The 13,900-nt window shown below is 40.8% G+C and overlaps 1 protein-coding gene across 1 annotated transcript in view; it reads left to right on the top strand.

Annotated features, from left to right (window-relative positions):
- Positions 1-10,137, top strand: part of LOC307258964 (activin receptor type-1-like) — a 31,028-nt gene extending 20,891 nt beyond the window's left edge. Inside the window, exons 5-12 of the mRNA XM_080038657.1 lie at positions 249-515; positions 2,315-2,520; positions 4,984-5,083; positions 5,898-6,044; positions 6,368-6,643; positions 7,908-8,105; positions 8,818-8,948; positions 9,034-10,137. Of these exons, the coding sequence (XP_079894783.1) occupies positions 249-515; positions 2,315-2,520; positions 4,984-5,083; positions 5,898-6,044; positions 6,368-6,643; positions 7,908-8,105; positions 8,818-8,948; positions 9,034-9,168 (1,460 nt within the window). The 3' untranslated portion in view covers positions 9,169-10,137. The remainder of the gene's footprint in view (positions 1-248; positions 516-2,314; positions 2,521-4,983; positions 5,084-5,897; positions 6,045-6,367; positions 6,644-7,907; positions 8,106-8,817; positions 8,949-9,033) is intronic.
- The last annotated feature ends 3,763 nt before the right edge of the window (positions 10,138-13,900 follow it).

Below are 13,900 nucleotides of genomic sequence, written 5' to 3'. Positions count from 1 at the left end.
GCTAACTACAGTGGGCCCCGTTGTTTACATACCCGTTTACAGAGCTAAGGATGTGTATAAGAATTTTTTTTTTCAGCACACACAAAAAGTGATTTTTACAACAAGTGTTCTCCAGAATTGTCTGACTCCACCTTTAAATGCCATACAAATCTGGATGCATTTTTATAGTATTGCAGGAATAACTTTAATAATTTCTTGTCAAAGTTAAATAATTTACCAGCGACTTCTCTTTCCTGAACCTTTTGCAGAGGGGGAAGTAAAGACCCCAATCAAAGAGAAGAACGAGTGTGTGTGTGAGGGCAGCTCATGTGCGACAGGGAATCGCTGCATGGGCCACCAGTGTTTCTCATCTCTGACAGTCAACGCCGGCTCCCTGGTGTACCAGAAAGGCTGCTTTACTATCTATGAGCAGAGCACATTGACCTGCAAGACCCCGCCTTCAAGAGACCAAATAGTGGAGTGCTGCCTTGGGCACTTGTGTAACAAGAACAGCACTGTCGCTCTTCCTGTCAAAGGTAAAATACTATACTACCCAGACTTCCAAGTGCAGTTTGAAAACTGTTTTCTTTTTATGTTATTATCTTTGATGCTCAAGAGCTCCATCTGTAGATTTTACCATTGAACTCTTTTTTAAAGTTGCAGTATACAGTTTCAGGGGAGGGAGATTTGTTTGAATTTGCAGAACCTGCTAGTCAGTTTAAATAACATATTTACTCAACATGTAATTCTTAGTATTGAATAATTATATCATCATAAATCAAAACTAAATTATTGTGAGGCACCTGTAACTAAAAGTTAGACTAAACTCAGTCAACAAAACTGTGGGCCCTGCTGCTGTAAAGAACACCAGTGAAACAGTCCCTTTTAAGTTAGTTTTCTAACTTCAAACATTGTTTCCATGGATCTAATTTTCCTGTCAGCAAAGTTGTTTTTTTCAGTTATGAGACACACCCAAAGTTACATAGTGCACCTTTAGCCAAATCGATTCTCCCTTTCCAGAGAAATTGCTGCCTTGATTGAATCTATTCATAATATGGACAGCCATGTGGGTTAGTAAAAGACAGTTTTAGACATAGTAACACATGCTCTTTCCTCTCTCATGATTCTGTGCAGAGATGGCAACGGCACATGTGCTGTGAAACTGTCTGCCCCTGCTGTTGTGGATGGTTTCCCCTGGCCTGCGTTACACCTTTTGTGTGGTCACACTCCTGGCATCTCATGAAACAGAAATGGGGGAGACAGAGGGCAACCAAATGGAGGGCTAGAATTTGATTTAGTCATGGTCCACTTCCTTCCTTTCCTCTGGAAGGCTGTCTGGGCCGACTGATGAGGGCCCAGAGGGTGATGCCACCTGGGAATGCAGGAGAGGCAGGTGTCTAGACACAGCCCTATCGTTGCCCTTTTTCCTTCATTACACCTTTAACTTTCTCTCTACAGCATCTTTTATATAACATTTTGCGAATAGATATTTATACCTGACTTAATTAGGTACAGTTTACTACATCATGACAGTCCACAATGGCATATCATTTCATAAGAATATATTTTTGCTCGCAGTATAAGCCAATGTTCCAAACCGCCACTATCTTTTCACATTGCCACAAATACAATATGTGGCAATGTGTTATTATATAATACAATGCATAATAAATCTTTTTTAGGTTTGTCTAGCTAAGTGCCTCCCCCTCCCCATGTGTTTGGTTATAGTCTAGTGAGTTCCTTCTATGTGTTGCTATGTGTATTTGGGGGAAACTGTTCATTTTTCAAGTTGAGAAAAGGGGATCATTGTCTGTGCTGCAGGCAGAGCTAGGCAGCCTTTGCCTTGGAATGTCTGGAAAGTATGAATGGTGGTCAGTTCCTCAGGCCGGCCTCGGCTGACTTGATGAGATCCACTCTGTGTGTCTGTTTGTGAGTGAATGCTGTAGCGCATGTGTGCTCTCTGTGCACCCCCACCCTTTAATGGTTTCCAGAGAAGGTCTGCAGAACGCAGCAAACCTGTTATTTGTGTGTGTGTGTGTGTGTGTGTGTGTGTGTGTGTGTGTGTGTGTGTGTGTGTGTGTCAGTGTGTGGGTGTATTTGTATTTATGTGTGTGTGGTCCACTGACAAAAAGCTACAACAAAGAAGAGATTTCCTTCTGTGCACGTGCTTTTTGATCACCCCTTCTTGAATCAATTCTAAATTCCCCTCTCTGTTGTTTACTTCAGCAACACCACTCAGTACTCTGACAGATGCAAGCCAGCCAGCTTTACTATTGAGTTTTGTAAAGAATATCCACAGAAGCTTCACATGGTAAATGTTTCTCTCCCCTCACAGCCGAGGAGCTGACCACTTACAGTGTGACCACGCTGACTGTCGTCATCGTAGCGCCCATCATTGTCCTCATCGTCCTCTCTGCTATCGCTATCCTGGTGTTCAGACGCATCCACAACAACCAAATGGAGAGACTCACATCCAGAGATGCAGAATATGGGACTATCGATGGCCTCATAGCATCCAACGTGGGGGATAGCACTCTGGCGGTGAGTAGTTCACACCATGTAGGAGGCTACCTCCCAAGTTCATTAGAAAGAATTGTATAAGAGCTGCAGGAATATTTTAATTGACTGGTATGTTGAATAATAAATCAAGTGAGGCACATCATGTCAGTTGTCTCTTTTACACATTTGGTGTCAGTTGGAAACTTTGGAAAGAATGGATACCTAAATGTTGTTGGTGTTACTATATTGATGTATCTGACATGTGCACTGTGAGAACAGCTGTATTATGTAAAAACAATGATATTATATTAAAAAAATTATATCAGGACTCAGTAAAAGATTATATAATATTGAACAACTTCAGGATCAGTGAAAAGCTTTTTGAAATACCTAATGTGACATCTGCTTCTTCTATTGATTTAACAATATACTTTTTGAACAAACACATTAAATTACTTAATCAGTCCATTTGAGGCACAGAAAATACCCCGAACCAGTGATGTATGTTCAGTAAATGTTATAAATGGATGGATGGATAGATAGATAGATAGATAGATAGATAGATAGATAGATAGATAGATAGATAGATAGATAGATAGACAGACAGACAGATAGATAGATAGATAGATAGACAGACAGACAGACAGACAGACACACTGTACAGACACAAAGGTTAGCCTAAATTCTGATGTAATTTTTATGTCAAGTTCCATCTCCATAAATAGTTCAATTCAGCAGTACAGACCATCACTTCTGAACTATGTGTACTTTCAAGATAATATCAAAGAGTGTTTGGTCATTGTTATTTAAAACATTTAAAGCAATGCAAAGTGGCTTCATATTGTCCGTCCTTGCTTCTATTGCTGAAGTCCAACCATAAAACTTATTTTTGCATTTTATTCTGCGCCAAAAAATTTCCATTCTGTTGGGTAAATGTCTTTTCTTTTTCTTTCCTTTTCTCCACTCGACTGTGGAAGGCAAATGTTCTGCACAGTAGTTTATGTAAACGGATCCAGAGTTTAGGTGGAGTCCTGTGGTTAGTCTGAAAGGACAACCCAGCACATTCACTAGCTCACGCTTAAACTGCTCACAGTCTAGCCTGGGCTCTAAGAAGTGTCCATTTTCTGTATCTAAACTTAAACCTTGTACATTAAGATAGAGAATAGAGTTGGATACTTTGTTATTTATTTCACATCTCTTTTTACACCTTTTTGTCTTCTTCAGCTGTCATGGAGCAAAGAATGTCTTTCTGTGAGCATGTACAAACTCTTCAAAGCCTAGCTTATCACATCTATCTTTAATTATTAACCCTGTTAATAAATGTCCAACTGTTGAAGTATGATTTTTTTTTTCTTATATAAATGTATGTGTGAGTCTGTATGTCAGATAAGTTAATTGCTTATTTTGGCTTTCACTCAAGCTACTTCCATAGTCCATCAATGCATTTGGCAAAACCAAATTGTGGAGCCACGGAATACTTGTTTCAGCATAATTAAAAAGTGCTTGGCTGTGCCATGAGAAAGGTTATTAGGAACAGTGCTGCTGTGGCTGTGAAAAAATCAAATTGGACTGAAACCCATGTGCTCGTCCCTCTGCAGCCCTCCTGCCCAGAAGTGCTCCCTGATTATGTTAATATTGCAGTGTTCCGATTGCATCCTGCTGCTTAACGGCCTGGCCCAAATAATATACACTCCTACAAACAATCCTCCTTTACTAAAGAGGGGGGCTTTAAACACCCACGCAGTGACTCCTCATTTTTGTGGCCTCTGTCTTGCATCCCTGTGTCGTGATTCCAAATTGGTTTTTTTTTGGGAGGCAGCACTGACATTATGCATCTGTTTATCGGAGGCATCACTCTTCTCTGTTGTTGTTACAATGTTCTCTCAGTCCTCCCCTCCCTGTCTAGTCATTTGTTTTGCTCAGAAGCTGCAGACTCTGTTGCTGTGTGTGCACTGCCCTCCTGTGTCCTTGCGGGGATGCTGCATGTCTTCTAGCCCAGATAAAAATAAAAGGCTTAGCAGCATTGCGCCTGTTTTGGAGTCTGGCCCTCGGATTAGATAAAAATCTCCAGCGCCCACACCAGTCACCGGGGAGGAGGGGGGGGGGGGCACTTCTGTTGTTTACTCAGCAAGGGGCACACTGCACCTCCAGAACAGAATAGACCAGACACGCACGCACACACACACACACACACACACACACACACACACACACACACACACACACACACACACACACACACAATATCCTGGTACACACACACAGCTTTTCTCCCCCAATGCCGTGTGGGTGCCACATCAAAGGCAGCCTGCTTGTATTAGTCTCCATCCAAGTCCCAGATGCTCCTTATTTCATCATATTTTCCTCGAACCAGAGGACTCCTTCGGGAAGGTTTTCATTCTTATTGCTTACACACACACACACACACACACACACACACACACACACACACACACACACACTAGCACTTAACTCTTTGTTTCTGTTTATTATTTTATTTCCCAGGATCTGCTGGATCATTCCTGCACATCAGGAAGTGGCTCGGGACTCCCTTTCCTTGTTCAGAGAACCGTTGCAAGACAAATCACACTTAACGAGTGTGTGGGTAAGTGTCAAGTTAAAGGCTTTGTTTAAAGGTTTTCAATAGCAGACCGCCTATGAATAATTCCGCCTACCAATTCATTTCAATTATGCTCTAACACGGTGCTCACACAGGGGGCATTTTTACAGAAATGCAGTAAAGTGGCTGCTAAAAAGACGAACCAGTCTGAATTTTAGGCTCAGTTCAGCCGGTACCAGATAAAACACTTTTGTCATAATAACATTCCAGTTGATTTTATGCCTTCATTTCTAAGACAGGTGGATCTTCAAAGAAATACATGCAATACAAGTACTTCAATCCAGAAATAATACATACATTTGATAAGGATATTTGGGTTGCAAAATAGGCCAGTGCTGATGGGATGTTCTGATATTAGGCAACAATGAATGTGCAACAGTTTCAGCAATCGAGTCCCATCGGAGCCAAACATTGCACAAGCTTTATTTTTGAGATTGGCTGTAGTGTGTTAAGTATAAGAGATAATATTACCAACAGCAAACCTAGTTTCACATTGACCAACGTGCTGCTGAAGCTTCATAATGTTAAACTGTCTTCTTCACCAGCCATCCAGTAATGTAACATGCTATTTGAAGCAGTGAACCTTATCACAGTTCTTATGTGCTGGAAACTGCCCCCTACAGAAAGATTACAACCTAAATAGCCTAAGAAGCTGCAGAGTTCTGTAGAGATGGATCTAACATTGGTCAAAGTAGTGCTTTGAGCACCCTTTACACATACTGTAAGAGAAAGTAAACACAAATCTGTACGTGTGGTAGTGCATCCTTTAGTCATTGTATTCCATGTGTTTGCCTTCCAGGTAAAGGCCGCTACGGAGAAGTGTGGAGGGGTCAGTGGCAGGGAGAGAGTGTTGCCGTCAAAATCTTCTCCTCCAGAGACGAGAAGTCCTGGTTCAGAGAGACTGAGATCTACAACACTGTGCTGCTGAGACATGAGAACATCCTGGGTACGTAGCCAAAACATGAAATCAGAATCACAACACAACACACCTCATAGTTTTTGAATATATCTTGCTGCCTCACGTGCTTGTTTGTAGACAGTGGTGTCATGCCTATAATCTGGAAAAAAAAAAGTATTTACTTTCAATATATAAGTGTATGATATTCTTATACTGCCAGATTTAGATAAATAAAGGTTTAGTTTTTCTTAGCAAGATATTTGGCTAGTAGTAATAGGTATGGATTTATTTTATTCTCGTCTCCAGAATGCTTCGATTACAAAAAATCTTCATTGTTGATCAAAGCATTCATATATTTTCTCTCAATGTAGGCTTCATAGCGTCAGACATGACCTCAAGGAACTCCAGTACTCAGCTGTGGCTGATCACTCACTTCCATGAGATGGGCTCATTGTACGACTACCTTCAGCTCAGCACCCTGGACGCGTCCAGCTGCCTCCGCATGGCTCTGTCCATCGCTAGCGGCCTGGCACACCTCCACGTGGAGATCTTTGGCACCCAGGGCAAACCGGCCATCGCCCACCGTGACCTTAAGAGCAAAAATATATTGGTTCAAAAAAACGGACAGTGCTGCATTGCTGACCTTGGTGAGAATGCTGACAGATCTATATGATGAATTGCACTGATTGTTTTTTTTTCATTTGTATTTCCCTGTTCCTTTTATAATCTATCAGTGATTCTTGAGAAGTGGGACAAACCAGCTTTTGTTTTTTTTACCGTCATTGGCCTATCACCACCGTCAGATGTCAACTCCGTCAGATTTCCTGTCTGACGGTGTTGACATATTTAACGTTTCTTAAACATAACAAACGGAATTTATCTAGTAGCCATTTGGTTTTTCTGTTGATGTTAGGTACAGGTATGAACTACTTCAGGAAAATAAAATTATCAAAAAATTTCAAATAACTTCTTCAGAAATTGTAATTCGGTGTTGAAAGTGTCCCACCACTTAGAATCCTTATAAAACATGAATGTGTTGTAGAAAAACAGTTGTTATTGATATGAGAGATTATTTAGTGTTGCTTTTTAATCATTAAAGTACATTTTTAATAGGTTTAATTGCATTTGAAAGATTGAAACCTTCTCCGTGGACGCACTGTTTTGGACGGCGTGAGAAGATAACAAGTGTCATATATTTGACATAATAATGATAAAATTACATTTAAGAGGATACTTGTGCTCCAGACATTCTATTCTTAATCCCTAATAACATCTACAATTTTAAATATTTTTAGTTTTAAACATAACAGCAGTTACATATGGAAGACGGCCTTTTGTCCCGGTTCTCAAGAATCACTGATATATCTTTAAACTTAATTCATTTTTCAAAGATGTGAAGAGGATGAAACATTCACTACTAACGCTCTACTCTCATCTATCCGTCTGTATTAGTTGGTAAATTAGGGAAAAAAACTGCTGCTAAATGTCCCAATGAACCCTTAATCAGACACACATTTAGTGGAACGCGGACCACTTTATCTAATGCACCAATGTTCCGAATTGCAGATACTTGAGTAGAAACTAATGCAGGTACAAGCAAGAACCTGGCGAAAAACATGTTTACAGGCAGCGTGTAATAAATTTGGCTCTGGGTGACGCATTTTGCTGTCGCGACAGACATGGTTGAAGTTGTTTATCTCCCAAGTGAGTTGTTCGTATGCCTAAGTATCTCCTGTATCACAGGACTGTTATGAAAAACAAGTTGTCTTTCTGCATTTAGTTATTTGAAGGGATTTATCCTCGCCATAGTTGTCTGAGACAGGGAAATAATAATAATGAAAAATTGCTTCTCACTTTGATCTTTCACTTGACATTTTGGGATCTTTAAAGTATTCTGTGTTTTCTTGCTAGGTCTTGCGGTCATGCATTTCCAAGACACCAACGAGTTAGATGTGGGTAACAACCCTAAAGTGGGCACAAAGCGATACATGGCCCCGGAAGTGCTTGATGACTCCATCCAGATGGACTGTTTCGAGTCCTACAAGAGAGTGGACATCTGGGCCCTGGGCCTCGTCCTCTGGGAGGTCGCAAGGAGGACAGTCAGCAATGGTTGGTACATGTTTTACACTCTGTGGTCCTGTCCTAATTAATGTTCTCCTTTATTTATATTAATTTGTTTCCTAAATTATATCAATTGGGTCATCTGTTGGCCTTGTATGTTGAAAAATCTGCATTACCTGAACGCACCTTCTGTGTTATAGGGTAGACATACAAAAGTTATGAATCTCATTTAAGCAGAATATTTATCACATAAATGGTATTGTTATCTTTTAGTGGTCAGAGGCTGGCATATTGAACATTGAATAGGTATTCAAATGGTTGTGAACATGTGGTTCTCTTCAGAATCACCACAGAACTCAAACTAAGAAGCTTTTCCGCTAAAGATAGAATGCTGTGGCTTTTATACTCAGTCGGTCGTCCATTGACTGTGGTCTGCGCATAAAGCCAGAAGCATCTTACGTGAAATAAAACCCACTTACTCCACTCACTGTCAAATGGTTTCTATTGCTTTATAGTAGGTACTGGGCTTTCAGCAACACTTAAGATATTGATTTAGCCTGGACAGTGTAACTTCATATTTCCATTTTGTCCCACTGCTGCACTTAAGAGCAATTCAAGGACAGAACCACCATGCCACAAAATGAAGCCTTTAAAAAATACACCTTCTTTTTCTTTTTGCCTGTAAAACTTGTGTTTTATTCTTTGTTTTCAATGATGTGATATTGAAACTGAATTGCTGCATTCTCTGCTCTACGTGTAGGCATTGTAGAAGACTACAAGCCACCTTTTCATGATGTGGTCCCAAGTGATCCCAGCTTTGAAGACATGAAGAAGGTTGTGTGTGTGGATCAGCAGCGGCCCAACATCCCCAACAGATGGTTTTCAGACCCAGTAAGTAATGTCCCAACTGTTAAATCCTGTCAATAGCCTTCTCATTTTGACACTGATTGATTCAATTCTCCTTATTCATTTTCAGACTTTAACCTCCATGGCTAAACTCATGAAGGAGTGCTGGTACCAGAATCCTTCAGCCAGATTAACAGCGTTACGCATCAAAAAGACTCTCTCAAAGATCGACAACTCTCTAGACAAAATCAAAACAGACATTTGAGGCTGCCTCGAGGTGGAAGAGGCAGACACACTAAAAGGCCTTTGAAGACATTCAAGAGACGCTGGAGCATCGTATAGAAAACTCACAAGACAAAAGACTTAATGGGTTCAGTGCCCTTATAGTGGCACAGACCTATATTTATTTGAAAAACACTTGGCGGGACACATTTTGGCATCCAAAGATGGCTTACCGGGCATTTTCTAAGACTGCCACTGGTCTAGGAAATGAGAAAAATATCTATTCAACTTGTGACATAGGAGCTGAACTGTTAGCTACGTACTGTGTGGATGAAACTGTTACATGGGCATTTGGGTAGGCGGCTTGCTTTTGTTAGAACCACACTTTTTGTTGTTGTTGAAAAATTGTCTCAACATATGAGCTATTTCACTTTATCTCTTTAATTGTACTGCATTGTTCTTTTGCATTATGTTGGCTTCATTTGGTCAAGAAATCCACTTGCCATTTTCATCTGCATACTTCTTCAAAAGTTATCACAGCAGTCATGTTTTACTTTGTGTGTCATGTACCTCTGTTTACAATGCTGCCAGAACAAGCTTTTTTGGGATGTCGTGTAACATTTAGTTGTACAACTGCATCAGTGGCACTGTTCTTATCCTTAAGATATCGTCGAACTTCAAAGTACTCCGTTGCAAACCTTTTGTATATCTCATTGGATTTCAAAAAGAATGATGTACCCCTTCCGTGTTTTGTTTTCTCAGCTTTCCAGAGACAAATGCTAAAAGAACATATAAAAATACCTGCTAGATTAAGCTGAGCTCTATTCCCTCCAGAGGTCTGTAAGTAAGTAAGCCTGTAAAGCCTGTATACTGTCTTAACGCGTGCATTGTTGTCTTAATGCGTGCATTGTCAAGTAAATGAAGTCAAACTTCAGCCTTTTTTTATTTCTTTTAACATTTTATATCAATTAGTGATTTATATTAATTAAATAGAAAAATGTGTTATATCTGCCTCGTTTGTCTTGATGTTGTATCTTTTATTTATTTGATTATTCATTCATTTGGGAGAGTTTGGGATTTAAATTAAGTTCTCATCCACTATTGGATAAATAGCCATGAAATTTGGTTCAGACATTGAAGTCCCTCCTCAAGGTAAATTGTTATTCCTTTGGTGATCCCCCTGACTTTTCATCCAGCGCCAACATTGGGTCAAACCTTTACATTTTCCAATACTTTGTTTTATTATCAAATTACAGCAAAACTAATTAAATCTTTTAAGTGCAAATTAGCAAATGTTAGTGTAGCCTTACAGAGCCGCTAGCATGGCAGTAAACTTTCATTTACCTTTGCATAACTGGGAACATTTTGATTTCTCTGCACAGTTGTACTGCAGTTGTGACTCATTGAAGATCCAGTCATTTCTGTCATGTAGCTTTTGTTTTAGTACCATCTATAATGGTTCTCAAACCCCTGTTCTAACCATTCACTTGTGACTTAAAGGTCCAATAGGAGCTATGATCATCACAATATATTAGGTGTCAAGTCTTTTCCATTTCCAAATAAAGATTATTCAGCTCTACATCTGAACTGATACGAAGAAAATAATAGTTTATATTTATTTGAGAAAGGGGCACGAGTCCAGCCCCCCCTTGCCAGCTGTAAACTGAAACTGCTTGCACGGCAGATATCTAAGCAGATGTCAAAACAGAAACTGGGCTCCTGACGGTTCTCAGGCTGATTAATATGCTGGAAGGGCTACGGGCCAGATGATAGAAACACAAGAGTAGAGGTCTGAAACTTCAGAGACGCCCTGTTCCCATTTATCAACAGCTGTCTGACATTCTACGTAGACCGTATTCATATGCAGTGTCATTTGATCCAACGAGGCACAGAGGGTTGACTGACTCCACCAGTTACACACACATACACAATTGTGTGCTGAATTGAGAACATTTGCCACATAAATAATATAGCATGTTGGCACATTGACTTATGGGTAAGTATACATTTTAAAACAAAAATAAAGTCCTCTTGCTTTTAATGTCCATCCAATGATAGTAAATTGATGAGGATTGCCTGCCAAAATGTTATTTTCATGTCTAATTTTTTTCATCCAGGGAGGGGGGTTGTAGTGGCCACTGGGGTGCAATAGATAGGCTTGGTTACCAATCAGGCGAAGTAGGCAACCTCTGGCCCAAACTCGTCTTTGGTAATTTGATGAACTGCAAATCTGCACCTCTTAAGTACACTGGACCCTGCATTGTTACTTTATCTTGCCAATCCTAAATGAATGACCTTCAGCAGTTAAGTTAATATTGGGCTCACATGGTGCACATTCCCAACAACATTTACGTTTATTCATATTACTAACAACTAATCAACACACAAAACTTGGGGCAGGTCGTTTTGCAACATAGTGGGGGACGGGGTTCCCTTTGGTATCTGGGTAGGTACATAATTACGCTTCCATGCAGGGCCGACGGACTGCGGGGGAAAGTGCGACAGTCGTGGGGGGGCCCAAGGCAGAGGGGGGCCCATCAAAAAAATAAATAATTGACTGGCTTTTTTCTCCCCTGAACCTTGCAAGGAGATCAGGGGCCTGCGCATGACTAAGGGGCACTTTACACTGTGAAAACGTGACAGTTTTCCAGTTTTCGTTTTAAAAAAAAAACCCGTTCAGACACAATTTTTCTGACATCTTCACCCCTTACACAAGTTTTCAGAGGAAACGGGACGAAATCGCTGTAGCAGCAGTGCCAAGCCAATAGTCAGCGGTGACGCAGCCTAGTAGATAGCTCTTCCGGTACAATTTGATGCATAAAACCTTACTGTAACCGAAAATTAATGCCACTAACGTTCATAAAGCGGTTGGTGTAAGCTTGGGGTTACAAATATTGTAAAAGACAAGCTTTCTGTCCTCTTATTTCACCGCATTGAACTCGTAAAAACAGAAGACTTGCTGATAGTGAAGGGGCTTCGTGAGCGGATACCTTCCTGTTAGGCGTACTTCAAAATAAAAGTCAACTCACGTGTGTCCAGTGAAATGGTATTAATGTTTAGCCAGTGAAATGCTTTTACTTTGAAGCCGTAGCCTTAATGCTCCTTTTGTTGAACAGTAGCCGCTAGTTTAACCGCTGCACGTGCACGCTGATAGTGTTTTTAATGTAGAGAGAGAGCCGTGTCCCTGGCATATAGAAGTGACACACGTTTATTTAGCTAGAAAAACAGGCAGAGCACAAATTTTTCCCCAGCCAAATTGGCGGGTGGTCTCAATAACTTACTACGGTAATCGCTTGGACTAAATTGGCGAGTGTTAGCCTATATTTTAGCGCTGCACGACACTCTCCGCTGATCACAGTGATGGTGCCGTGGAGACACCGTTCATGTTGTCTTCTAACTTTATAACTCGCTTGTGGGTATTTTGACAGCAAATGTTATTGACTACGCATGTGTGAGGGTGGAGCCGTGACGTCAGCGTTATTAGGGGAAATGGTTTCGGTGTTTACAGGAAACCAAAATCGTTAAGTTTTCCAAAAAATCCTCCCTGGGAGGTGATCTCAAAAACCTGCGGTTTCATGCCTGCGTTTGCTGTTTTCCTGTAAATGATATAGTGCAACCGCGGGAATTTTTCCGCGTTTGCACCGTTTCGTGTTGTCGTGTAAAGTGCCCCTAAGGCATGTGTGCGGGAGAATAAGCAGGAGCAAGCCAACAATGAATTGAACTGGTGGCGAAAATAAACGCAGTGATGTTTCTATGGGGATATTTAGCTGTACAGAAATAAGTGCTGCAAAGCTAGAACAGTTTAAGACTCCACATCACTGTGGCAACACAACCTATCTATCAGCTCAGACAGCGCAGAGAAAAGTCTGATGAATGCATGAGAGTGATGGCCATGCACAACTGTAAGGTCAGTGTGTGTTGTATTTTCGTATTCAAATAAACAGTCGTTTATTTTTATAGTACGCATTGGCATCTTTGAGCAAAATACCCCCAACATTTTTGCCGCGCCGCGCCTCCTGTGTCCAGTGACCACCTTCATTAAGACATTTTCTGCGACAAACACTGCTAAAAGTAATGATTTGGTCATTCATCAAATGAAATATTGTGGAGTTGTCTGGCTCAGAGAGCCGTGTGTATTGTAAGACCGCCTTTCAGGGGGCCCATCAGGACTTTTTGTATAGGGGCCCAGAATTTGGTGCTACGCCCCTGCTTCCATGTACTGCCGGATGTGTGCACTATAATTAAAGGTGGAGTCAGCGATTCTGGAGAATGCTTCTTGTCAAAATCAGTGAATGTCTCCTCACGATCAGCTACCTGGCTGTGTCTGAATAAGAAATCCACTCTTAATTAATTCACAGCCTAGGCTCTGTAAAAGGGCATGTTGCTAGCTATGGAACACCCCTTGTATACCCTTACATACCAGTTTACAGAGCCAATTAAGACTGTGTATTAACACCAGATATTTTTTCAGCACATAGGCTACAGACTGGTAGCGCATGGTGAGGAAATATTCATTGATTTTGACAAAAAGTGACAACACTTTTTGTTGAACTCTTGTTTTTGTTGAACAAGAGTGCTCCAGAACCTGACTCCATCTTTAATGGAAACTGGAGGGGATGGGTTAAATACACAGTGGAGGAGCATAAAAAAGGCCCCAGTGTTAATCCATCCATACTTTCCCTTGGAAACCCATGCATGCTCACTGGTACTGTGTGTTTGTTGTGATCAGTGGGGGGTTCATAACGCGTCATGTGTAGTCTACAGATAGGCCTACA

The sequence above is a fragment of the Ammodytes marinus genome (genome assembly GCF_949987685.1).
Source record: "Ammodytes marinus genome assembly, chromosome: 12".
In the NCBI taxonomy this organism is placed as follows: Eukaryota; Metazoa; Chordata; class Actinopteri; order Uranoscopiformes; family Ammodytidae; genus Ammodytes; species Ammodytes marinus.
Note: the sequence above shows the minus strand (reverse complement) of the source record. Positions and strands in the feature narration are given on the sequence as shown.